This window comes from Caretta caretta, chromosome 1, assembly GCF_965140235.1.
Source record: "Caretta caretta isolate rCarCar2 chromosome 1, rCarCar1.hap1, whole genome shotgun sequence".
Taxonomy (NCBI): domain Eukaryota; kingdom Metazoa; phylum Chordata; order Testudines; family Cheloniidae; genus Caretta; species Caretta caretta.
In genome coordinates this window covers 353595739-353621068 of record NC_134206.1, presented here as the reverse complement: position 1 = coordinate 353621068, position 25330 = coordinate 353595739, and the positions used below count along the sequence as shown (strand labels likewise).

General features: G+C 62.8%; 1 protein-coding gene across 12 annotated transcripts in view; it reads left to right on the top strand.

Moving 5' to 3' along the window:
- The window catches only part of IMPDH1 (inosine monophosphate dehydrogenase 1), a 55372-nt gene that overhangs the window by 22636 nt on the left and 7406 nt on the right, over nucleotides 1-25330 (top strand). For 4 of the 12 annotated variants that reach the window (XM_048823207.2, XM_075124615.1, XM_048823036.2 and 1 more), the window contains exons 5-15: nucleotides 10125-10226; nucleotides 10467-10541; nucleotides 12512-12756; nucleotides 13092-13179; nucleotides 14483-14682; nucleotides 16105-16195; nucleotides 17081-17188; nucleotides 17555-17698; nucleotides 18183-18327; nucleotides 18555-18698; nucleotides 19404-19487. In XM_048823207.2, the coding sequence (XP_048679164.1) occupies nucleotides 10125-10226; nucleotides 10467-10541; nucleotides 12512-12756; nucleotides 13092-13179; nucleotides 14483-14682; nucleotides 16105-16195; nucleotides 17081-17188; nucleotides 17555-17698; nucleotides 18183-18327; nucleotides 18555-18698; nucleotides 19404-19487 (1426 nt within the window). Of the gene's footprint in view, nucleotides 1-10124; nucleotides 10227-10466; nucleotides 10542-12511; nucleotides 12757-13091; nucleotides 13180-14482; nucleotides 14683-16104; nucleotides 16197-17080; nucleotides 17189-17554; nucleotides 17699-18182; nucleotides 18328-18554; nucleotides 18699-19403; nucleotides 19492-25330 lie in introns of those variants that run through there. The other 8 variants (XM_048823538.2, XM_048823474.2, XM_048822776.2 and 5 more) reach the window with 5 other exon arrangements.

The window sequence follows — 25330 nt, the reverse complement described above, 5'->3', positions numbered from 1 at the left end:
CCGACCCGTCCTTTTTGGGGACCAGCACCACCGGCGAGGCCCAAGGGCTGGCCGATGGCTGGATCACCCCCAAAGCCAGCATGTCCCGGACCTCTCTTTCCAGGTCCTGAGCAGTTTTCCCTGGGACTCGGAAGGGGGAGCATCTTATCGGCGGGTGTGACCCTGTCTGCACCCGGTGGACAGTCAGATTAGTGCGTCCAGGCTGGTTGGAAAACAGCTGTCGGTACGGATGCAGCACCCCCCTGACCTCAGCTTGCTGGGCAGGGGTTAGCTGATCCGAGAGGGGAATTGTTTCCAGGGGGGAACCAGCTCTGGTCCCAGGGAATAGATCTACTAAAGGGTCATCTCCCTGCTCCTCCCACTGTCCACACACGGCCAACATCACATTCCCCCTGGCATAATATGGCTTCATCATATTCACATGGTACACCTGGCGGTGGTGCGCCCGGTTCGACAGCTCCACCACATAGTTTACCTCATTGAGCTGCTTGACGACCTTGAAAGGGCCCTCCCAGGCGGCCTGTAGTTTGTTCTTTCTCACTGGGATGAGAACCATCACCGGATCCCCGGTGGCGTAGGCACGGGCCCTTGCCGTGCGGTCATACCAGACCTTCTGCTTCTTCTGGGCTCTGGCCAGATTCTCCCTGGCCAGGCCCATGAGTTCAGCAAGTCTCTCTCGGAAGATCAGGACATACTCCACCACTGACTCTCCATCGGGAGTGGCCTTCCCCTCCCACTCGTCTCTCATCAGGTCCAGGGGGCCCCTCACCCTCCTTCCATACAACAGTTCAAAAGGCGAAAATCCGGTAGACTCCTGGGGCACCTCCCTGTACGCGAACAGCAGGTGAGGTAAGTACTTGTCCCAATCCTGCGGGTGCTGGTTCATAAAGGTTTTCAGCATCATCTTTAGCGTCCCGTTAAACCTCTCCACCAGCCCGTTGGACTGGGGGTGATAAGCTGAGGCCCAGTCGTGCCGGACCCCACATTTCTCCCACAAGCACCGGAGCAGGGCCGACATGAAGTTGGAGCCTTGGTCTGTCAAGACTTCCTTGGGGAACCCCACTCGGCTGAAAATGGTCAGGAGCGCATCGGCCACGGTGTCTGCTTCAATGGAAGCTAAGGGCACTGCCTCGGTGTAGCGGGTGGCAAAATCTACCACGACCAGAATGTATTTCTTCCCCGACCGGGTCGTCCTGCTGAGAGGCCCCACGATGTCCATGGCCACCTTCTGGAAAGGCTCCTCTATGATGGGCAAAGGTCTCAAAGCCGCTTTCCCCTTGTCCCGGGCCTTCCCCACCCTCTGACAGGGGTCGCAGGATCGGCAATACTGCCAGACGGTGGTAAAGACCCCGGGCCAGTAAAAGTTCTGTAGCAACCTCTGCCGGGTGCGCCGGATTCCCTGGTGCCCTGCGAGGGGGATGTCATGGGCCAGGTACAGTAGCTTGCGGCGATACTTCTGGGGGACCACCAGCTGCCTCCTGATCCCACAGGACTCCACTTCCCTTGTGGGAGCCCATTCTCGGTACAGGAACCCCTTCTCCCACAGGAACCTCTCCTGGCAGCCTCTCCTCATGGTCCGTACCACACCGAGGTCGGCCAGGTCCCTGAGCTTCCGCAAGGAGGGATCTTTCCTCAACTCGGCCTGGAACTCAGCGGCTGGGGAAGGGATGGGGACCGGTTCCCCCTCAGTGGCCAGGTCTGAGGCCTCAGCCTCTCTGAGCCGTGCCCCTCGGCCCTCCCTTCCCACCAGGGTAGGGTCCTGCGCCTCCGGTGTGGTACCCTCCCCGAGGTCAGGGAGCAGTGGCCCTCGCCAGCTCTGGCTACGGGTCACAACCAGGTCAGTCTGGGGCTTGCTTGGCCAGTCCTCTAGGTCTCCCCCCATCAAAACTTCAGTGGGCAAATGGTGGTGTACCCCCACATCCTTGGGGCCCTCCTTGGCCCCCCATTTCAGGTGTACCCTTGCCACAGGCACCTTAAATGGGGTCCCGCCCACCCCTGTCAGGGTCAGGTAGGTGTTGGGCACCACCCGATCTGGGGCCACCACCTCGGGCCCGGCCAGCGTCACCTCAGCACCCGTAGCCCAGTATCCATTGACCTTCCTCCCATCCATCTCCAGGGGAACAAGGCACTCGCTCCGGAGGGACAGCCCCGCGCCCACCCTGTAAACCGAGCACGCTGAGTCCAGAGCCTCCAGCCCTCTGGCGGAGCTGGCCTGGGGTACTCTTTCCTCCTGAGCAGGTGGTAAGCTGGCAGCCCCCCTTGCCTGGGTCGTCTGCCCCTCGTCCAGCTGAGTCCCTACCCAGTTAACCCTGGGTAGGTTGGGTCTGCTCAGTTTGTCCCTGAGCCCGGGGCACTGGGTCTGTACGTGGCCTCTCTGACCACAGTGGTAGCAGCTCAGGTCACGTTAGTCCCCTCGAGCAGGTCGGAGGGGCCCGACGCCAGGCGTTCCCCTTTGGAGGGGGTTCTCCCTATTTCCCCGCTGGGAGGCCCCCTGGTGACTCTCTCTCTGCATCGAGGGGGGGGGGGGGGGAGGGGCTGTTCTTTTGGGACTCCTCCCGGCTACCCCCTGACCGACTGTTCACAAACTCGTCGGCCAGCTGCCCTGCGTGCTGGGGGTTCTCGAGCTTTTTGTCCACCAGCCATAGCCTCAGGTCGGAAGGGCACTGTTCATACAGTTGCTCCAGTACGATTAGGTCAAGCAGGTCCTCTTTAGCTCGGGCCCCAGCTGTCCACTTGCGGGCATACCCCTGCATCCGGTTGGCCAGTTGTAGGTAGGTGACCTCAGGCGTTTTACGCTGACTCCGGAACCTTCTCCGGTACATCTCGGGGGTCAGCCCAAACTCACGGAGCAGGGCCTGTTTGAACAGTTCATAGTCCCCTGCCTCCGGCCCTGTCATCCGGCTGTACGCCTCTGTCACGGAGTTCCTGGGCGATGCTCTGGAACTGCTCCCCATGAAGTCAGTCAGGACTCTGGGGTAGTCGCCTTTCTGTGAGCAGCCTGTCTTCAGGACACACAGCTCACACAGCTTCCACCTTCCTGGGTCTGACCTCGGAGCATTCAGCATCCTCTGCCTCTCCGTGCGCTTCCCACAGCGAGTCCGCTCAGGCGGTGCTCCTGGGGAAGCCAGAGGGTCCTGCACCCCAATTCCTGGGATTCACTGAGACTCTCAGCCAGCCAGTAAAACAGAAGGTTTATTGGCCAACAGGAACACAGTCCAAAACAGAGCTTGTGGGTACGCCCAGGACCCCTCAGTCAAGTCCTTCTGGGGGAGCAGGGAGCTTAGACCCCAGCCCTGGGGTTCCCTGTGTTCCTCCACCCAGCCCCAAACTGAAAAACCCCTCCAGCCCCTCCTCCTCTGGGCTTTGTTCCTTTCCCGGGCCAGGAGGTCACCTGATTCCTTTGTTCTCCAACCCTTCAGCTCTCACCTTGCAGGGGGGGAAGGGCCCAGGCCATCAGTTGCCAGGAAACAGGGTGTCGGCCATTCTCTGTGTCCAGACTCCTGCACACACATGCCCTCTAGGGCACTGCAATGATCATACACGCTTACCCCACCACCTAGATACTTAAGAACTGCCTAGGGGAAACTGAGGCACCCCCACACTATTCAGAGGAAACATTAAGAACAGTCCCACTTCGTCACAGCCTCCACGGCTTTGGGGTCCAGTAAGGGGGTGAGGAACTGGAGCCGGTCTGCGGGGTCAACCCTGTGCATCTCGCAGGCATTCTCAAAGGCCGTCAGGAAGCATCTATGTCCTCCCCCTCCTTCCGCTGGGCCAGGAAGCACTTATCAAAGTTCCTTGCAGTCTTGGGTCCCCCCACACTCATCGCAGCCGGGGCCCCACTGCTCCTCAGCCTGGCCAGCTCCAGTTCATGCTGTCTTTGTTTCTCCTTCTCCTGACGTTCCCTCTCCTTCTCCTCCTGCTCATGTTGACGTTGTTTCTCATGATCCTCCAGCTCCCTCATTTTCATCTCCCTCTCCCATTCCAGCCGCCTCCGCTCCAGGGAAGGGGAGCTCCGCCGGGAGGATCCCCTGCTGGCTGCTGGGGTCAGGGTGCCCTCGGTATTCGCTGGGCTTCCCCCAACCCCTCCCCTAGGCATAGGTAGGAAGGGTCTCCGGATGTCCTCGGCAGCAGTCTGACCCCTCCCAGCCCGATCAGGCCCCAGGGCCCACGCTGCGTCTGCCGGGCGGCTTCCCTCAGGGACAGGGATCGGGTCATCCAAGCGATCCCTCTCCTCCATCTGGGCAATCAGCTGTTCCTTGGTGGACCTCGCAATGCGCAGCCCCCTCTGCCTGCACAGCTCCACCAGGTCGATCTTCAGGCGTTTAGCATACATCTCCCTGCTGGCCACTCGCAGGCCGGGCAGCTTCCCACGGTTTCCAGGAAAAACCCGTGGGTGCCAGTCCTTCTTGAGTTCACCACCTCTTTGCCAGGGTTGAGCTGCAGACTCCTCCGCCCCTGGGACTGCTCGCTGCAATCCCCCGGGGGACCCTGTTACTGCAAAAGTCCTTTCCTCTGGTCACACACTCCCAGGGGTTAACCGCCCCCTGAAACCATCTCTCTCTGACTCTTCAGCACACCTGGTCCCCGTCAATCCCCCTTCGTTTTACTGTTCCCCAGTCACTTACTGCAGGAAGCGCCGTCCATGGGGTGCAGGACATCCCACCTCTGCCACCAGTTGTCACAGAGTGTGGGGGAGTCCAGGCCCTGCACCCCTCTTCCTGGGATTCACTGAGACTCTCAGCCAGCCAGTAAAACAGGTTTATTGGACAACAGGAACACAGTCCAAAACAGAGCTTGTGGGTACACCCAGGACCCCCTAAGTCAAGTCCTTCTGGGGGAGCAGGGAGCTTAGACCCCAGCCCTGGGGTTCCCTGTGTTCCTCCACCCAGCCCCAAACTGAAAACTAAACCCACCCAGCAGGATCCCTGCTGCAGTCTCCCTCCACATTCTCTGGTCACGCAATCACAGACATGAAGGTCGCTATCTTAAAACAAAAAAACTTCAAATCCAGACTCCAGCGAGAAACTGCTGAATTGGAATTCATTTGCAAATTGGATACTATTAATTTAGGCTTAAATAGAGACTGGGAGTGGCTAAGTCATTATGCAAGGTAGCCTGTTTCCTCTTGTTTTTTCCTACCCCCCCCCCCCCCAGATGTTCTGGTTTAACTTGGATTTAAACTTGGAGAGTGGTCAGTTTAGATGAGCTATTACCAGCAGGAGAGTGAGTTTGTGTGTGTATGGGGGTGGGGGGGATGTGAGAAAACCTTGATCTATGCAGGAAATAGCCCGACTTGATTATGTAAAGAGTTGTCACTTTGGATGGGCTAGCACCAGCAGGAGAGTGAATTTGTGTGGGGGGTGGAGGGTGAGAAAACCTGGATTTGTGCTGGAAATGGCCCACCTGTTGATCACTTTAGATAAGCTATTACCAGCAGGACAGTGGGGTGGGAGGAGGTATTGTTTCATATTCTCTGTGTGTATATAAAGTCTGCTGCAGTTTCCACGGTAAACATCTGATGAAGTGAGCTGTAGCTCACGAAAGCTCATGCTCAAATAAATTGGTTAGTCTCTAAGGTGCCACAAGTACTCCTTTTCTTTTTGCGAATACAGACTAACACGGCTGTTCCTCTGATTCCTGGCAGAGGTGTCAACTCCCCCTCCCCCTCCTGGCTCAGGTGACAGGCTCTCAGGTCTCCCATCCGCAGGGCACTTCCCAGGTCAACACTCTCCCCTCCCTGCTGAGTCACATCATCACACAGGGCTGGACCATAGCCTGGTCCCCTCCTCAGTCTGACCATAATCCCCCCCCAATACACATGGTGTGGGGAGTGGCAGGCACCCCTCTTCCCGCACAGGCTGCTGCCATGCAGGCAAACCCATGGTGCAGCCACAGGCCAGGTGCTGGGACCCAGTTAGCATGCAGCTTGGCCAGGCAGCGTCCACCCGGTGCAGATCCCAAGCTTCCCCCCTCGCCCCCCCACCCATGCAGGGAATTTCCGGGCAGCTCGTGGGGCAAGCGGGAGGCTGTGTCTGGTGGCCCCCGTCCCGTAGCGAGCTGCAGCGTTGCGTGCTGGGATCTGGAGTCCCTGCAGGTGACACGTGGGCCTGTGACGAAATGGGAGTGTTCTTAACGTTTCCTCTGAATAGTGTGGGGGTGCCTCAGTTTCCCCTATGCAGTTCTTAAGTGTCTAGGGGGTGGGGTAAGGGTGTATGATCATTGCAGAGCCCTAGAGGGCAGGTGTGTGCAGGGGTCTGAACACCGAGAATGGCTGACACCCTGTTTCCTGGCACCTGATGGCCTGGCCCTTCCCCCCTGCAAGGTGAGAGCTAAAGGGTTGGAGAACAAAGGAATCAGGAGCCCTCCTGGCCCGGGAAAGGGACAAAGCCCAGAGGAGGGGGGGCTGGAGGGAGTTTCAGTTTGGAGTTGGCCGGGACATGGAGTGAAGGGCAGACGTGGTTGTCTGGCTCACTGCCCCCCAGAATGGACCCAGCGGAGGAGTCCTGTTCTCTGCACCTGCAAGCTCTGTTTTAGACCATGTTCCTGTCATCTAATAAACCTCTGTTTTACTGGCTGGCTGAGAGTCCCATCTGACTGCGGAGTTGGGGGGCAGGACCCTCTGGCTTCCCCAGGAGCCCTGCCTGGACGGACTGGCTGTGGGAAGCGCACGGAGGGGCAGAGGATGCTGAATGCTCCAAGGTCAGACCCAGGAAGGTGGAAGCTGTGTGAGCTGTGTGTCCTGAAGACAGGCTGCTCACAGAAAGGAGACTTCCCCAAAGTCCTGACTGGCTTCATGGAGAACAGTTTCAGAGCATCGCCCAGGGCCTCCGTGACAGGGCCCCATTATAGAATCATAGAATATCAGGGTTGGAAGGGACCCCAGAAGGTCATCTAGTCCAACCCCCCGCTCGAAGCAGGACCAATTCCCAGTTAAATCATCCCAGCCAGGGCTTTGTCAAGCCTGACCTTAAAAACCTCTAAGGAAGGAGATTCTACCACCTCCCTAGGTAACGCATTCCAGTGTTTCACCACCCTCTTAGTGAAAAAGTTTTTCCTAATATCCAATCTAAACCTCCCCCACTGCAACTTGAGACCATTACTCCTCGTTCTGTCATCTGCTACCATTGAGAACAGTCTAGAGCCATCCTCTTTGGAACCCCCTTTCAGGTAGTTGAAAGCAGCTATCAAATCCCCCCTCATTCTTCTCTTCCGCAGGCTAAACAATCCCAGCTCCCTCAGCCTCTCCTCATAACTAATGTGTTCCAGTCCCCTAATCATTTTTGTTGCCCTTCGCTGGACTCTCTCCAATTTATCCACATCCTTCTTGAAGTGTGGGGCCCAAAACTGGACACGATACTCCAGATGAGGCCTCACCAATGTCGAATAGAGGGGAACGATCACGTCCCTCGATCTGCTCGCTATGCCCCTACTTATACATCCCAAAATGCCATTGGCCTTCTTGGCAACAAGGGCACACTGCTGACTCATATCCAGCTTCTCGTCCACTGTCACCCCTAGGTCCTTTTCCGCAGAACTGCTGCCTAGCCATTCGGTCCCTAGTCTGTAGCTGTGCATTGGGTTCTTCCGTCCTAAGTGCAGGACCCTGCACTTATCCTTATTGAACCTCATCAGATTTCTTTTGGCCCAATCCTCCAATTTGTCTAGGTCCTTCTGTATCCTATCCCTCCCCTCCAGCGTATCTACCACTCCTCCCAGTTTAGTATCATCCGCAAATTTGCTGAGAGTGCAATCCACACCATCCTCCAGATCATTTATGAAGATATTGAACAAAACCGGCCCCAGGACCGACCCTTGGGGCACTCCACTTGATACCGGCTGCCAACTAGACATGGAGCCATTGATCACTACCCGTTGAGCCCGACAATCTAGCCAGCTTTCTACCCACCTTATAGTGCATTCTTCCAGCCCATACTTCCTTAACTTGCTGACAAGAATACTGTGGGAGACCGTGTCAAAAGCTTTGCTAAAGTCAAGAAAAAATACAGCCACTGCTTTCCCTTCATCCACAGAACCAGTAATTTCATCATAAAAGGCGATTAGATTAGTCAGGCATGACCTTCCCTTGGTGAATCCATGCTGGCTGTTCCTGATCACTTTCCTCTCATGCAAGTGCTTCAGGATTGATTCTTTGAGGACCTGCTCCATGATTTTTCCAGGGACTGAGGTGAGGCTGACTGGCCTGTAGTTCCCAGGATCCTCCTTCTTCCCTTTTTTAAAGATTGGCACTACATTAGCCTTTTTCCAGTCATCCGGGACTTCCCCGGTTCGCCACGAGTTTTCAAAGATAATGGCCAATGGCTCTGCAATCACAGCCGCCAATTCCTTCAGCACTCTCGGATGCAACTCGTCCGGCCCCATGGACTTGTGCACGTCCAGCTTTTCTAAATAGTCCCTAACCACCTCTATCTCCACAGAGGGCTGGCTATCTGTTCCCCATTTTGTGATTCCCCATTAGTCTGGCTGGCTGGGGTGAGCCCTCTGAGTTGGGTCCCCCTGGGTGTGTCCGAGCCTGGCTGGGCCCCACGCCCCATTTCCTCTGCAGAGCCAGGCCGCAGCTCCCAGCCGGGAATCTAGCTCTGCAGAGAGCAACATTTCAGGGCTAATCAGGTTCCTGGCTGGGCTGGGCTCTGGTGCAGGTTAGGGCTGGGAGCGGTGCAGACATGCCCAGGTTGGGAGCAGGGATGGTGGGGAGGGAAGGCCAGCTGGGGCGGGGAAGAGCCAGCCTCCGTGAGCTCTCCTGGCACGGGACGTGGGGCGACTGGCAGATGCCCCGTCTGAGCTCCCCCAGGGCAGGGCTTGAGGCCCAGTGTGCTCTGAGCTCTCCTGGGGTGGGGGTCAGGGCCCAGCGCGCTCTGAGCTGTCCTGGCTTGGGGGGTAGAGTCAGGGCCTGGTGCGCTCTGAGCTCTAGGGCCAGGACCCAGTGCACATGGGACGTGCTTGTATGAGCCACCAGGCTGCATGGGCCCCTCCGGCAGCCTCCCTCATGGCTGGCAGACTGGAGCAGCCGAGTTCCCTTGTGGCTCGGGCAGTGGGGTGGGACCCAGGAGCTCTGGGGTCTAGTCCTGGCACTGCCCCCGTGTTGTCTGGGCCATGTCCCCTCAGCCTGCGTGCTGCGGTGTGCCCACAGGGAAGGGCCAGCTTGGCACAGTGCCCATGGTGGGCACTGCCCAGTTCCGCAGCTGGCACCTCCGCAGCTCCGTGGGCTGCATGACAGGGTTGGGCGTGGCCGCCAGTCCCATGTGCCCTCGGGTCCTGTGTCCATCACAGGCCCCTGCCGTGATGCCACTCCCCAGCCAGCTCCCTGCGGCGTCACCCGGGGCCGTGGGCTGGCACAGGGCGGCCGACGCTGAGTAGTGCCCAGTGCCTGGCTGGGAGGAGGCATGGAAAGGCCCTTCACTGGGGAGCTCAGCACTGGGGGCTCCGGTTGTAGGGCAGGGCTTGAGCTGTCCCTGGGCCGCTCAGCCTGAGAGGGATGGGCTGTGGAGGGCCGGGAGTCCCGCCGAGCCAGCCGGGTGAGCCTGGGGGTAGTGAAAAAATACAGCAGCTGGCCCCGTGGGGGGAATGCGAGTGGCTGCATGCTGCGGCCTGCAGAGAAGGAGCCGTGGGGTGGGAGGGAGTGTGGCCTCCTGAGTATGTGGGGCAGGAGCTGGAGGAGGGCTGGGACCCCCTGTGGGGTTGAGCACGGAGCCCCTTCGCAGGGGCAGGCCTGCATCCTAAGGGAGCCCTGTGTGAGCGGTGTCTGGCCCCCCCAGCCCCAGCACCGTGGCTCTGATGTTGGCCAGCGCTGGGCAATTCCTTGGCAGCCGGGACCCCCGTAATCCGCGGGCGGGGGGGTCCTGCCCTCTGACAGTATAGCTCCAGGCACCTGTCGGGCCCTATCTAGGTGATAACGCTTGGTGAGCCACGGGCACTAGGGTGGGGGCATCTCCCCTGTCCTACGCCCTGCTGCCCCGGCCGGGGAAGAAGCACCTGGCCTGGGGCATCTCCTGGCATCGGGCATGGCTGCTGGGCAGCCCTGGGCTAGGGTCTGTGCTCCCCCCCACCCCCGGAGGGTTAATGCGGGGGGGAGGGCTGAGGGGCTCATGGCTCTGTACCCCCAGGACCTGACCTCGGCGCTGACTCGCAAGATCACCCTGAAGACGCCGCTCATCTCGTCGCCCATGGACACCGTCACCGAGTCAGACATGGCGATCGCCATGGCGGTAAGAGTGGGGCGGGAGGGGTCCAGCCTGTCCGGGGCAGGGGCTCCGCAGCTCTGATGTTCCCGTCCCCAAGCCTCTCGCTGGAGACCGGCCCCAGCCCTGAGCGTCGGGCAGCTGGGCTGGGCGCCTCGTGAGCACCTTTCCCCTGCGCTGCCCCGGAGAGGCCGTGCCCTGCCCCCACCACAGGGCACCCCGTTGCTCCATGGGGCCGGCAGAGGCTGACCCATTCTCTCCCCGCAGCTGATGGGCGGCATCGGGATCATCCACCACAACTGCACCCCGGAGTTCCAGGCCAACGAGGTGCGCAAGGTCAAGGCAAGTACCAGCCGTGCCCTGGGGCAACCCTGGCACCAGGAGACTAGCTCTGGTCAGACGTGGGGGGGCCGGTCTGCTCTGCCCCTCCTCACCCATCACCTCGCAGGACCCTGGTCCTTTGCGGCCCCACCCCACCCCAGTGTCCGCGCCATGGTGCCCCCATGGAGCCGTTTCCGGCAGACGCCTGTGCCGGGCCTTGGCATACGGCTCTGACGGGCTTCCCAGCCCCATGTAGGTTAACACCCTGAGAGGGGATCTGAGCCGCGTGGACACACCCGGTGCTGCCCCCTTGGGCCTGCCAGGCTGTTCCCAGAGCCCCAGGGCATCCGGGTGGCTGTGGAGGGAGAGGTTTGCCCCGTCTGCTCGGTGTCCTGGTACCAGCAGGGCTGGGGATGGAGCCGCGAGCTCCTGGCACCCCGCTGCCGGTGTGCACGCCGTGGGGAGCGCCAGGCTGAGTCAGGGGTGAGGTGTCACCCCCCAGGGATCGTGGGGCAGTACCAAGGCCAGTGCGCATGTGCACACTCACACCCCTTGGGGAGCGCGGGGGCAGGGTGGGGCGCTGTGGGGTCGGGTCTCTGGAGAGCAGGGCTGTGGGGGTCAGTGGGGAGATTGGTGTCCCCAGGGAGCGTGGGGGAGGGTGGGGCACTGTGGGGAGAGTGGCGCCCCCTGGGGAATGTGGGGCAGAGTGGGGCGCTATGAGGGTCAGTGGGGAGATTGGTGTCCCCAGGGAGCGTGGGGGAGGGTGGGGCACTGTGGGGAGAGTGGCGCCCCCTGGGGAGTGTGGGGCAGAGTGGGGGTCAGTGGGGAGAGGGATGTCCCCCGGGGAGTGTGGAGCAGAGTGGGTCGCTGTGGGGGTCAGTGGGGAGTGTGGGGCAGGGTGGGGCTCTGTGGGGTCGGGTCTCTGGAGAGCAGGGCTGTGGGGGTCAGTTTGGAGATTGGTGTCCCTGGGGAGGGTGGCACACTGTGGGGAGAGTGGCACCCCCCGGGGAGTGTGGGGCAGAGTGGGGCGCTGTGGGGGTCAGTGGGGAGTGTGGGGCGCCCCCCGGGCAGTGTGGGGCAGAGTGGGGCGCTGTGGGGGTCAGTGGGGAGTGTGGGGCGCCCCCCGGGCAGTGTGGGGCAGAGTGGGGCGCTGTGGGGGTCAGTGGGGAGTGTGGGGCGCCCCCCGGGCAGAGTGGGGCGCTGTGGGGGTCAGTGGGGAGTGTGGGGCGCCCCCCGGGCAGTGTGGGGCAGAGTGGGGCGCTGTGGGGGTCAGTGGGGAGTGTGGGGTGCCCCCCGGGCAGTGTGGGGCAGAGTGGGGCGCTGTGGGGGTCAGTGGGGAGTGTGGGGCGCCCCCCGGGCAGTGTGGGGCAGAGTGGGGCGCTGTGGGGGTCGGTGGGGAGTGTGGGGCGCCCCCCGGGCAGTGTGGGGCAGAGTGGGGCGCTGTGGGGGTCGGTGGGGAGTGTGGGGCGCCCCCCGGGCAGTGTGGGGCAGAGTGGGGCGCTGTGGGGGTCGGTGGGGAGTGTGGGGCGCCCCCCGGGCAGTGTGGGGCAGAGTGGGGCGCTGTGGGGGTCGGTGGGGAGTGTGGGGCGCCCCCCGGGCAGTGTGGGGCAGAGTGGGGCGCTGTGGGGGTCGGTGGGGAGTGTGGGGCGCCCCCCGGGCAGTGTGGGGCAGAGTGGGGCGCTGTGGGGGTCGGTGGGGAGTGTGGGGCGCACCCCGGGCAGAGTGGGGCGCTGTGGGGGTCGGTGGGGAGTGTGGGGCGCCCCCCGGGCAGTGTGGGGCAGAGTGGGGCGCTGTGGGGGTCAGTGGGGAGTGTGGGGCGCCCCCCGGGCAGTGTGGGGCAGAGTGGGGCGCTGTGGGGGTCAGTGGGGAGTGTGGGGCGCCCCCCGGGCAGTGTGGGGCAGAGTGGGGCGCTGTGGGGAGTGTGGGGCAGGCTGGGGCGGTCGCGGGGTCGGCGGGCGCTTGCGGGAGGCTAACCCCGCTCTGTGCTGCAGGCGCCCGGCTGGTGACTCCCCCTCTCCCTCCCCTGCAGAAATTTGAGCAGGGCTTCATCACGGACCCGGTGGTGATGAGCCCCACACACAACGTGGGGGACGTCTTCGAGGCCAAGCTGCGCCACGGCTTCTCGGGCATCCCCGTCACCGAGACGGGCAAGATGGGCAGCAAGCTGGTGGGCATTGTCACCTCGCGGGACATCGACTTCCTCACCGAGAAGGACTACGCCACCTACCTCAGCGAGGTACCGCCCGCCCGCCCGCGGGACTCCTGGGGACCTGCCCCTGACACAGCCGCCCCTGCGGTCCGGGCTGCGTCTCGCGCCAGCCTGCCCCCCATCCGGGGGGACGGGGGTGGAATTCGCTGCCCTCTGGTAGCTCATCCCCCTGGACATGGCGGCTGCGATGCCAGGCACCCAGTTCTGTGGGTTGGGAGGCGCACAGGCCCGGGTGCGTGCAAGGGAGCAGGGGCAATGGGGCAGGGCTTTTGGGGAGAGGGGGCAGGGCACCAGGGTGGAGGGGAGGGGCGTGGCACTGGGACCCATCTGGTTGCGCTCCCATGTGCGGTTTGGCCCCGCAGGTGATGACGAAGCGCAATGACCTGGTGGTGGCGCCCGCCGGGGTCACCCTGAAGGAGGCCAACGAGATCCTGCAGCGCAGCAAGAAAGGTACCAGGGACCTCACGCTGCCCGCCCTGCCCTGGGCACGGGAGAGAACTGGCCCGCAGCCCCTGCTAGCCCGGCCCTGGGCTCCCCACACACCCCGCTGCACCGGTGCCCCTCACTCCCCACCCGCAGCCCCTGCTAGCCCCTCCCTGGGCTCCCCGCACGCCCCGCTGCACCGGTGCCCCTCACTCCCCACCCGCAGCCCCTGCTAGCCCCTCCCTGGGCTCCCCGCACGCCCCGCCGCACCGGTGCCCCTCACTCCCCACCCGCAGCCCCTGCTAGCCCCTCCCTGGGCTCCCCGCACGCCCCGCTGCACTGGTGCCCCTCACTCCCCACCCGCAGCCCCTGCTAGCCCCTCCCTGGGCTCCCCGCACGCCCCGCTGCACCGGTGGAAAAATTGGAGAGAGTCCAGCGAAGGGCAACAAAAATGATTAGGGGTCTGGAACACATGACTTATGAGGAGAGGCTGAGGGAGCTGGGATTGTTTAGTCTGCGGAAGAGAAGAATGAGGGGGGATTTGATAGCTGCTTTCAACTACCTGAAAGGGGGTTCCAAAGAGGATGGCTCTAGACTGTTCTCAATGGTAGCAGATGACAGAACGAGGAGTAATGGTCTCAAGTTGCAGTGGGGGAGGTTTAGATTGGATATTAGGAAAAACTTTTTCACTAGGAGGGTGGTGAAACACTGGAATGCATTACCTAGGGAGGTGGTGGAATCTCCTTCCTTAGAAGTTTTTAAGATCAGGCTTGACAAAGCCCTGGCTGGGATGATTTAATTGGGGATTGGTCCTGCTTTGAGCAGGGGGTTGGACTAGATGACCTCCTGAGGTCCCTTCCAACCCTGATATTCTGATTCTATGATCCCCCCCATGCTCTTTAAGCGGGGCTCCCTCCCCTTGCTGCCTCTGCGGATAGTTCTCCGGGGCTTGGAGTAGAGGGAGCCGCGCTGGTGGTGCCCAGAGCCTGGGCGCTGGAGTGGACTGGGGCGTGTGGGGCAGCCCGTGCTCGTAGGGGGCCAGCCCCCCGTGCTCAGAGCAGCTTGGTGGGCTGGGCGGTGTGGCCGAGGTTACAGCGTCACTAGCAGCTGATGTTCGAGGAGGGGGCTGCCGGGGCGGGGTGCTGAGCCGGGCTGCGGGCACTGGCTTGTCTCTGGGCAGGTCTCGGGTGGGCTGAGCTGGGGAACGGGGCTGGGGGCAGCGGGGCCATTGGCCACGACCCCATGGTGGAGCCAGCCCCACTGCGCATGCGGCTGCGGCTGGGGAGCTCTGCCGGGTGCCCCCCTCACCGCTGTGCCCTCCCCGCACCAGGGAAGCTACCCATCGTGAACGACAGCGACGAGCTGGTGGCTATCATCGCCCGCACGGACCTGAAGAAGAACCGCGACTACCCGCTGGCCTCCAAGGACTCGCGCAAGCAGCTGCTGTGTGGGGCGGCCATCGGCACCCGCGAGGACGACAAGTACCGGCTCGACCTCCTCACGCAGGCCGGCGTCGACGTGGTGGTGCTGGTGGGTACCGGGCTCGGGGGGCTCCCTGCTGCTCCCGGCCCAGCAGCCTCCCTGACCCCCGGCACAGCAAGGGTTAAGGGCCTGAGATCCTTGCACAGCCACGCCAGATGCTTGGCACCTCCCCACCGGGGTCAGATGACCCCCGCCCCAGATTGGATCATCTGGGGGGCCTGGTGTCTGCCACCCTGGGTCAGATGCTCCCTCCCGTCAGACCTCTTAAACTCCCTGTCTGCCGCCCCAGCCAGAGCAGGGCGGCTGGTCCTTGGAGCCGGGTGCGTGTGGGGATCTCGAACGTGGGGCCAGCCTCCAAGCCTGAGGAGCTGGATTGGTCCCGCACCATTGCGGGCACATGCTCACCGGGATACCAGTGTCGCGGAGTCCCCGGGCGATGCTCTGGAACTGCTCCCCATGAAGCCAGTCGGGACTCTGGGGCAGTCTCCTTTCTGTGAGCAGCCTGTCTGCAGGACACACAGCTCACCCGGCTTCCCCCTTCCTGGGTCTGACCTCGGAGCATTCAGCCTCCTCTGCCCCTCTGTGCACTTCCCATAGCGAGTCTGCCCATGCGGGGCTCCTGGGGAAGCCAGAGGGTCCTGCCCCCCAACTCCGCAGTCAGACGGGACTCTCAGCCAGCCAGTAAAACAGAAGGTTTATTAGACGACAGGAACATGGTCTAACACAGAGCTTGTAGGTGCAGAGAACAGGACCCCTCAGCTGGGTCCATTTTGGGGGGGCAGTGAGCCAGACAACCCCGTCTGCACTTCACTCCATGTCCCAGCCAGCCCCAAACTGAAACTCCCTCCAGCCCCTCCTCCCCTGGGCTTTGTCCCTTTCCCGGGCCAGGAGGGCACCTGATCCCTTTGTTCTCCAACCCTTTAGCTCTCACCTTGCAGGGGGGAAGGGCCCAGGCCATCAGTTGCCAGGAAACAGGGTGTCGGCCATTTATGTGCCCTGGCCCTTTGCTCTGCAACAATTACACCCCCTTACCCAGTTTCAGAGTAGCAGCCGTGTTAGTCTGCATCCGCAAAAAGAAAAGGAAAAGGAGTACTTGTGGCACCTTAGAGAGTAACCAAGCTCACTTCATCGGATGCATACTGTGGAAAGTACAGAAGATGTTTTTATACACACAAACCATGAAAAAATGGATGATTATCACTACAAAAGGTTCTCTCCCCCCACAAATACAGACTAACACGGCTGTTACTCTGAAACCTGTCAAAAAGAACAGGAGGACTTGTGGCACCTTAGAGACTAACCAATTTATTTGAGCATGAGCTTTCGTGATTCCTAGGGCCCTTCTAGCTGCCAGGGGCCCCTAGGCCCATCTGCAGTCAGCAGTGGGGGTCAGTGTGGGGGTGGGGCCGGGGCCGGAGCTGTCTCTCCTGCTCCCTTCCTGCTCTGAGTGTGGTCTCGTCCCCCCCACAGGACTCCTCCCAGGGCAATTCCGTGTATCAGATCAGCATGATCCATTACATCAAGCAGAAATACCCCGAGCTGCAAGTGATCGGTGGGAATGGTGAGTCTCTGGGGGCCCCAGCCCTGGCCGGCGGGTGCAGGGCGGGGCGCTCAGGGGCCGTGGCTCGGATGGGCACAGCACTGAACACCCGGGTGGTACCTCTCTGACCTTGCTCCAGCAAGGGCCGTATGGCGCTGCGTGTGGGGAACCACTGCCGGAACGCCCCATGCGGCACGTCTGGGCCCGGGCCTCTGCTCACTCCCCGGCACGGCTCCGGCGCCCCGCCCAGCACGTCTGGGCCCGGCCCTCTGCTCGCTCCCCGGCACGGCTCCAACGGCTGGGACTGCGCATGGGGCAGGGGAATACGTCCGACCACCCTCTCTCGGGACAAGGCTAGTCTGGGAGCAATAGGCTGTGTGGGACCCATCCCCAGCGGGCTGCACATGTACAAGTCCCACAGGTCGTTGGGGCTGATGAAAGCAGGGATCTTCCGCCCGCCCCTGCACCGAGGGCCCCCCTCAAGCTGAGGGAGCCCCTGCCCCGTTTGTTCTGGGCAGCCGAGTACCACGCTGCTGGTGGCAATTGCTGAGCCTAGGCGGAGCTGGAGCAAGTGCTCGCCGTGCTGGGACCGGAGCTGGTTCACTGAGACCGGGAGTCGTAGCAGACCCTGCCTGCCCAGACTGTTGGAGCAGCCTTGCCCGAGCCAGCAGAGCGTGGCCCGGGGCACTGCCCGCCAGCGCCCTCCTGCACCTGCTCTGCCCTGTCCATCCTCCCCGGCCCGAGAGGCCGTGGCAAGTCTCCCAGCCCAAGGCCCCAGTGGGTCCTGCTGCAGGGTGGGGAGAGGGGCTGGGATTCCCGGTCTGAGAGCGGGCCGGGCGGGGCCCTGGACTCTGCCCCGGGCCCGGTGACCAGGTATTTCATGGCTGCCTTTGCTTTCGTCTCCTGTTGGATCCACAGTGGTGACAGCGGCGCAGGCCAAGCACCTGACGGACGCGGGGGTGGATGGTCTGCGCGTGGGCATGGGCTGCGGCTCCATCTGCATCACGCAGGAAGGTAGGGGTGAGCTCCGGGCATCGCGGGCCCTCGCAGCCCCAGCGGGGTCAGCAGTGCCTGGCGGGGCAGGAAGGGCCCGGACCAGTGTCGCGCTGGGCAGAGGCGTAGCTGAGGCTGGGTGGGGGCTGCTCCGCCCCACCTCCCCTTCCCCCCCACACTGCTGGAGGCCTCCGGGCCCCTGCTCGGGCCAGGCTGGCGCTGCAGGGAACGGCTTCTCCTGTGCGCACGGCTCCTGGCCTTTGTCGGCGGGGCTGACGCCCGCGGCTGGCAGAGGAACCCAGCCCCGTGCGGTGCCTGGCGCGTCAGTGGCCCACCTGTCGCCCCCCACGCCTGCCCTGGTGCTGACGCTCCTGTCCCTGGCTGCAGTGATGGCGTGCGGCAGGCCCCAGGGCACGGCCGTGTACAAGGTGGCGGAGTACGCCCGCAGGTTCGGCGTGCCTGTGATCGCGGATGGCGGCATCCAGACGGTGGGGCATGTGGTGAAGGCGCTGTCTCTAGGAGCCTCTACGGGTGAGTGCGACTGTCGCCGTGGGGCCAGCCTGCCTGCCCCCTCCCTGTGCAGTCAGTGCCCCGGGTGGCACTAGGGGATGCTGTCCTGAGGGAATGGGGCAGGGGCTCAGCAGGGGGCGATCTCCCCTCCCGGGCGGTGCTGGCTGCGGCGTGCCACGGCTGGGTGCATGAAATACCACGTGCCTTGGGTTGTTGGATTCCACAGGCGAATTCCCTCCACGCTGGGGGTGCCGGCCCCCGAGTCTTCAGGCAGACGCCCAACACGTGGTGGCCCCTGCGCCCCAGACAGCCCCGTTGGGCCCTGGCGTGGCGATTGCTGCAGGCACGGGGACGGGGGGCTTGGGAGCTGAGCAGCCGGGCACCCGTTGTGCTCAGGGGGCTGCGGGGGCTGCAGTCGAGCCCAGGTGTGCTCGGGGGGGGGCCCGGTCTCTGCTGTGGCACTAATGTCACCCATTCCCTGCCCCTCTCCCCGGCGCCCGGGCAGTGATGATGGGCTCCCTGCTGGCGGCCACCACGGAGGCCCCGGGCGAGTATTTCTTCTCCGACGGCGTGAGGCTGAAGAAATACCGGGGGATGGGCTCGCTCGACGCCATGGAGAAGAACAGCAGCAGCCAGAAGCGATACTTCAGGTATGGGGCAGGGGCAGGGGCAGGGCCCCTCTGTCCAGCCTGGGGTGGGGGCCGGGAACGCAGCCTGCCCGGCAGGTGCTGATACAGCTCGGGGTGGGGCCCGGGGGGGGCCCGGGGGCAGTAGGGCAGCTGGGGGGCGGGGGCGGGCAGGCTGGAGGCAGGATCCTGTTGGGGAGCACAAGCTGGCGCGGGGCCCCCCATAACAGCCTCCGTGTTCTTCCCTCCAGCGAAGGGGATAAGGTGAAGGTGGCGCAGGGCGTCTCCGGCTCCATCCAGGACAAGGGCTCCATCCAGAAGTTCGTCCCATACCTGATTGCGGGCATTCAGCACGGCTGCCAGGACATCGGGGCCAGGAGCCTCTCCATCCTCCGGTGAGGGGCCAGGCTGCGGTTCTCACTCAGCCCTAGGCAGGCTGTCCTGGGAGGGGCCTGCCTGGGGCCGCCCTGGGGCTGGGGCCTCTGAGAAAAATCAACCCCGCCTGGCCCCAGCAAGATCCTGGGCTGTCCCCTCCCAGGGAGGGGGAGACAGGTGGCATCTGAGGGGTGGGGAGCCAAGCTGGGGGAAGCAGCTGAGCTCCCCGCCCCAGTGCTTATCCCCCCAGACCGCGCTGAGGGCGTCTCACACGGACGGTGGCCACAGCGCCCGGGGGTGCCACGGGACAGGAGAGGCCAAGGGGCGGCTGACCAGGCCCTGGGACACGTGGGGGCTGGTCCGGGGCCCCATTAGCTGGGCAGTTACGTCACTGAGTCCCGGGGCTCTGGTAGCAGGGCCCTGGGTGGGGTTAGATCCCTGTGACGGGTCGCAGTTACTGCCTGGGGCCAGGACACCGTAGCAGGGCCAGCGCAGCTGGGCAGCCTTGTCGTGGCACCTGTGTGGGCTGGCCTGGGCCAGGTTGCCGTGGGGGGGGATGGCGCAGCCTGGGCCAAGCCAGGTTGCCATGGGCGCTGGCATGGGGCCTGGCGGGTTGCTCTGGCAGACTCGCTCGTGTGCGCGCTCTGCCCGGTCCCCCGCGTGCCCCCTGGGCCGGTCGCAGGTGCCTCTGCCTCACTCCTAGCCGCGCTGTCTCTGCTTGCCAGTTCCATGATGTACTCGGGCGAGCTGAAGTTTGAGAAGAGAACCATGTCGGCCCAGATCGAAGGCGGCGTCCACGGCCTCCACTCGTAAGTGCCCTGCTGCTTCCCTGCCCCTGCCCCGGCTCTGGCTGCTGCTTGGCAGCCTGTGGTTACCCAGGATGTGGTGCACGGCCTGGGGGGCGTCCCTGCATTTCCTGACTGGCTGGGGGGCTGGGTGCAGGCAGGGGCCCTCCTGTGACCCCGCAGCCCCCCGGGCAGCCAGCTCAGTGCCCCCCGTCAGTGCCCAGCTCCCCACCGTGCACTGGCAGCCGCGACCATCCCAAAGGTTCCTCTGCCCCCTTCACCGTGTGCCGACGAGGATCCTTCTCCTCCCACCCTCTCTTGCCCCGACGCTCACTGCCGTGCCAATCTGGCATGGGGTGCGCTGTGGTAGCGCCGAGGTGCCCTACTCATGGATCAGCCCCCCGGGCGCTAGGTGCTGTACAAACACACGTTGGGAGGGTGCTCCTAGTCCCCAGGAGCTCAGCATCTCTGGGTGAGACAAGAGACACCAGGTGGAAACAGGCAGAGTGGAAAGGGTGGGTCAGCCGGATGGCCGGTGGTTGAACAGCTGCCTGGAGCCGGGTTCCCTGCTAGAAATCCCAAATGTTCTCCTCCCTTTTGGAGGGCAGCCGAGGATTTCTCTGGGGGTGGGGAGGGCCAGGGTGGATCTGTGGAGCGCCCTATGCCCGCTCCCCGCTCTGGGTGGGCAGCAGGATTGTCACTGGGGCAGGCAGGGACTCTCCTCTGTGCTCGCTCCACGTGGTGCGCTGGGAATGTGTCTAGCCTGGTGGAGAAGGGCTGCCTGCAGCCTCGCTCCACGAGGCCCGGGGAGCCGAGGACTCCCAGCCTGGCCACAGATCCCTACTCAGCGCTGCGGACAGCCTTGCCCGGCGTGGGGGGCAGCCAGCGGAAGATGGGGCGCTGCACATCCAGTATTCCGGCGCCGAGCCCCTCCCGTGACACAGCTTGGGGATGGCAGCCAGTCGCTGTGTCACAGGAGGGCTGTGCCTGCCACCCCTTGCCAGCTGGGCGCGACCCTGGCATCATCAGTCTCCAGCCCCTGTCCCCACTGGGCACCCGCTCTGCTGGCAGCAGGTGACTCTCCGCACTGGGGCCTGTTCTGACAGGCGAGGGAGGTGAGGGCAAAGGCTGGCAGCAGTGTCCTGCTGGCAAGGAGGAGTTGTTACCGGAGCGAGAGAGCTTCTCCACACGTCACTGACCCCACAGATGCCCCCAGAGGCCAGGCCTGGCCCGTGCAGTGCTGGGCACTGTTGCGGGCGGTGTGTGTCTCTGGCAGCCCCCTGCGCTGTCTGCAAGGGAGCGGATCCCAAATGCTCACCTGTTCTCCCCTTCACAGCAGGGTGATGTTTGGCTCCCTGCTCCTGCATCTGCCCCGGGGTGTGGTCTCTCTCTGAGCACCGGTGGGACCCCAGGGGGTTGGGTTAGCAGCCCTCTGCCAAGGGACTGTGTATCGTAGGTAGGACGCTTGGAGCCGTCACGGCATCGCCTGTTATTACTCGTGTTTATTCCAGTAGTGCCTAAGGACCAGCTGAGCTCAGGCCCCCTGGTGCTGGGCGCTCCACGAACCCAGGGTAGCAGAGGGTCTCTGCTCGAAAGAGTTTAGTCTAAATTGACCAGATGGCTTTGGCGGGTGAGAGCCACTTGCCAGAGCCATCGTGAGCGGCCTGTGGCCATCCACCCTGAATACAGAGGGAGCAGCCTGCAGTTCCCGGCAGGCAGAGCTCTGCCTTGAGCCCGGCCCCTGAGGGCAGCGCCTGGGCACTCAGGCTCTGGAGGCCATTTCTGACCCAGAGGCTGCGTGTGGTCACGTGCCAGCCCACCCCGGTTAACATGCTGCCGACGGACGGCTCCCAGGTCGGGCCGCATGGAGTGAGCACCACAGAGACCCTGACTGTGCTCGGCCTGCGAGGCCAGCCGTGTGATCTCAGCCCCGCACCGAGTGCTCCTGTGGCACGGGGGGCGAATCGGCAGCGTATCCGGGAGATACGGGCCATGGCCTGGAAACGCCAGCATCTTTCATCTGTTGGCCCGTGGGAAGGCTGCGGCCTTCGATTCGTTCTGGGCAGGAGGAGCGTTTAGTTTCACTTGGTAAGGTCTGCGTGGGCACATCTGGGACGTGGGGGGAGCAGCAGTGGGACCCACAGCTGGGAGTCTGGGTGTGAGTCCAGTCTAGCATCCAGGCGGGGTCTGTGGGAGGAGCAATGTCCCATTGCCAAAGTCGACACTGCTTGCTTTGTCGGAGGGATCTTCAGATGCAGGCTGAGCCCTAGGCAAAAGGCTGCACTGAAGAGTGTAAATGTCTGTTCAGGAGACCGGCCCTTCAGCGAACGCTGCGGCTTCCCAGACGCGCGCTCAGCCTGGCCAGCTGATTAGGGGATTTTCCCTTCGCTTTCCAGGCTCTCTCTCAGCTGGGAGCTCCGTTTTCCTCTCCCACGTTCTCCCTTCGGTAACTCAGGCTTTTAACCACGCCAGCGGCATCTGGGCCTGAGAGCGTGGCTGTGACTGGAGTGTGAGGGGTGGGAGACGGGCTGGATTCGTGGCCCAGACTAGCCCGCGAGCCCAGCGTGCGGACAGGCTAGCGCTGTGATGGAGCAGGGTAGAGAATCCACTCGGGTCCTTCAGGGCCTGGTCTGTTGCACCTGGACGACTGTGGGAGCGTCCCCAGATAACCAGGGACATGCCCCTGGCCGGGCTGTCAGCAGCTTCCAGCCTTCGGGGGTGGGGGGGGTTACACCTCAGGGCAGCTTAGCCCGTCTCCCCAGGCCCCTCCCAGCAGGGAGGTACCAGGATGCCCCTGCCCAGAGCATGGCACCCGCACGTTTGCCCATATTCCCTAGTGCCGCAGAGGATCATCTTGTGCTTGGGTGAGGCGGGGCTTGTGCTGTAGTGGAGCTAACCGGGCTGGCTGGCTGGCCGGCCTGTCTGTCTGTCTGCTCGCTCATTGGCTGAGACTCGAATTCAGCCCCTGCCCTGCCTGGGGGGGGTTAGAGCGGATGGCACCGGCTCAACCCTCCCCTGCCTCTGCTGGCGTTAACCCCTCTGCGCCGTCCCCCCTCTTCCCGGGCAGACTGCAGGCTTGCTGGGCGGGCTCCCTGCCTGGGGGCACGCTGCGGGGGGGGGGTTAGCGGAGGAACACTTTGCTGCCAGCTCCTTTACTTGTTTCATTTCCTTCCCCTGATGATGTCTGGTGCCGAAGGCACTTTCCGACCTAGTGGCCAAGCCAATCTCTCCGGCTTCCTGCCGTGTGATGACCTCACTCCATTGCATGTTGGACCCAGCTGGGATCTCTTCCTCTGGGTGAGAGCCGTGTCCTAGGCTGTTGGTCCTTCTCCGCCAGAACCCGCCCGTCCGGGGATGCTTGTCTAATACTCTCCCTGCTGGAGTGAGCTGTGAGGGGAAGCGTCCAGTTAGAAAGAGATTCTCTGGCCCCCCAAAGGGGCCCTCCTCCTTGAGCTCCCACTCCTCCCGCACCCTGTAAATAGGGACTCTTTGCTGGAGGCTCCTATTATTGGTACCCAGAAAGTGTCTGCAGCCCCTTCAGCCAGCCGTCCGTGGCCCTCCAAACAGTTTGGCACCAGCTGGGAGCTTGGCACTGGAGCCCAGGACCGCCTGCACCCCACTGTAAGGGCAACCCAGGGTGCAGCTCCTCTTTCCCAGAACGTAGAGACCAAAGAAACTGAGTCATGACTGATCATGGGACGGCAAGTTGCCCCGTTGGTCCTGCCCGGCCCACAGAGGCTCGGGCCCAGATGAACATGTCCGTGATCGGACAGAAAAACGCTGTCTCAGAGTGTTGGGTCACGTGGCACCAAGCACTCTGCTTGCCAGAGGTCACCCCGCTCTCTCTCCAGGGTGGCTGAGCATCTTGTGGACACTCCCCTCCTGGGCCTGACAGCTGGCCGAACCTCCAGGCAGTCTGCAGACGGAAGCAGGCACTCCTCCGAAGAGGTGTGATTGCAGATGCCCAGAAAGAGTCCTGACCCCCAGGTCAACGGGCTGGAATTCGGCACGATTGCCCTGGCTGCAGAGCATTCCTACAGTGCTGAAAGGAACCACGGTGCAGATGCAGATGGCCACGCTCGGTCAGCCGCTGCATGGAATAAATGGCACGGCTCTCCTCCTTCCAGGAGTACATCACAATCTGGGCAGACAGCACTGAGCCGAACGTGTGCGACCACTGAAGGACTCCATTCTCAGACCTGCGTTCGACAGACGGGGCGATAGACCTGCTCACCCCCAACAGGAACAACAGATGCCCCAGAGCACCAGCCCAGGGTCCCTCCAGGAAGCCTGCCCCATGCCCTCTGTGCCTCCCCACCCCAGTAAGGAAGGCGAGGCAGGATGCAGTCGCATCCATAGCCCCTTACTGGGCCAACCAGCATCAGCTAACAGACCCCCTGCGGCTGCGCCCGTCTGTACAGACGCTGACCTGTCGCCAGTCCCTCAGAACTGGGGCAAATCCCTCATCCAGACCCAACGATGGTACAGCGGATGGCGTGGAAGCTGGCTGAGCACTGCAGCCGGGGATGGCTCTAGAGAGCCTGTCACGGAGTCACCGGGCAATGCTCTGGAACTGCTCCATACGAAGCCAGCCAGGACTCTGGGGAAGCCTCCTCTCCCCAGAGCAAAAAGCTTACACAACTTCGGCCTTCCTGGGGTTGACCTCGGGGCATTCAGCATCACTGTCCACACTGTGTGCTTCCCACAGTGAGTCCGCCCAGACGGGGTCCTGGGGAAGCCAGAGGATCCTGCCCCCCAACTTCGCAGTCAGACGTGACTCTCAGCCAGCCAGTAAAACAGAAGGTTTATTAGACGACAGGAACATGGTCTAAAACAGAGCTTGTAGGTGCAGAGAACAGGACCCCTCAGTCAGGTCCATCTTGGGAGTCAGGGAGGCCAGACCCCCATCTGAACCTCTCGTCATTTCCCCAGCCAGCTCCAAACTGAAACTCTCCAGCCCCTCCTCTGGCCTTTGTCTCTTTCCGGGGCCAGGAGGCCGCCTGATCTCTTTGTTCTCCAACACCTTCAGTTGGCACCTTTGTAGAGGAGGGGCCTAGGCCATCAGGAGACAGGGTGTCGGCCATTCTCTGTGCAGACACCATCACACTGGTCTCCTCGGGTTCTGCCACAATCACACACTCTTATCTCACCACCTGGATACTTAAGAACTGCCTAGGGGAAACTGAGGCACCCGCACAGTATTCAGAGAAAACATTAAGAACAGTCCCACTTTGTCACAGAGCCATACAAGACATCCACACACAGGACTGGAGGCCCCCTGCGAGATCAAAGTGGCAAAGATTTTGCATCTGGCCTTGACAGCCTAGTTTCAACCATCAGGACCCCTCCCATCCCCGCCTTCCCAGGATTTCACACACCATCCTTCAACTCCAGCTATCCAGCCTCACCGTGGGGTCTGCTTTGCTGCTGACAACCTCCCACCATCCAGTGCGGTCCCATACAGTGTTCCCCGAGCCCACTGGCTCAGACTCTCTGAAAGGACTGGCCCAGGCTTGGTCCTCAATTTGTGAGCCCTGTTCTCCTTGGGCCTTGTGGAACCTCCCCTCTGAGCCCTTAGCCAAGTGCTCTCTTCACCATCCCACCATCCTGGTGGCTATTGCCTGCACCGGCCGTTAGCTGGGTCCCAGCACACGCTGCCGTCTCGGGGCTAAGGTGGGGCCGAGACCTCACCCAGGAGGTCTTTTCATTGGAACTGAGTGATTGACCTGTAATGGGGTCAAGACTCACCACCGCAGCGCCTCCTGCTGGTCGCTCCAGTAATTAGCTGATTCCAGCCTTGGCGTGCCTTCTGCTGGCTGGTGTCTTGCTCGTTGTCTGTTTATCTGTGTTGTCTCCACCACCGGGAC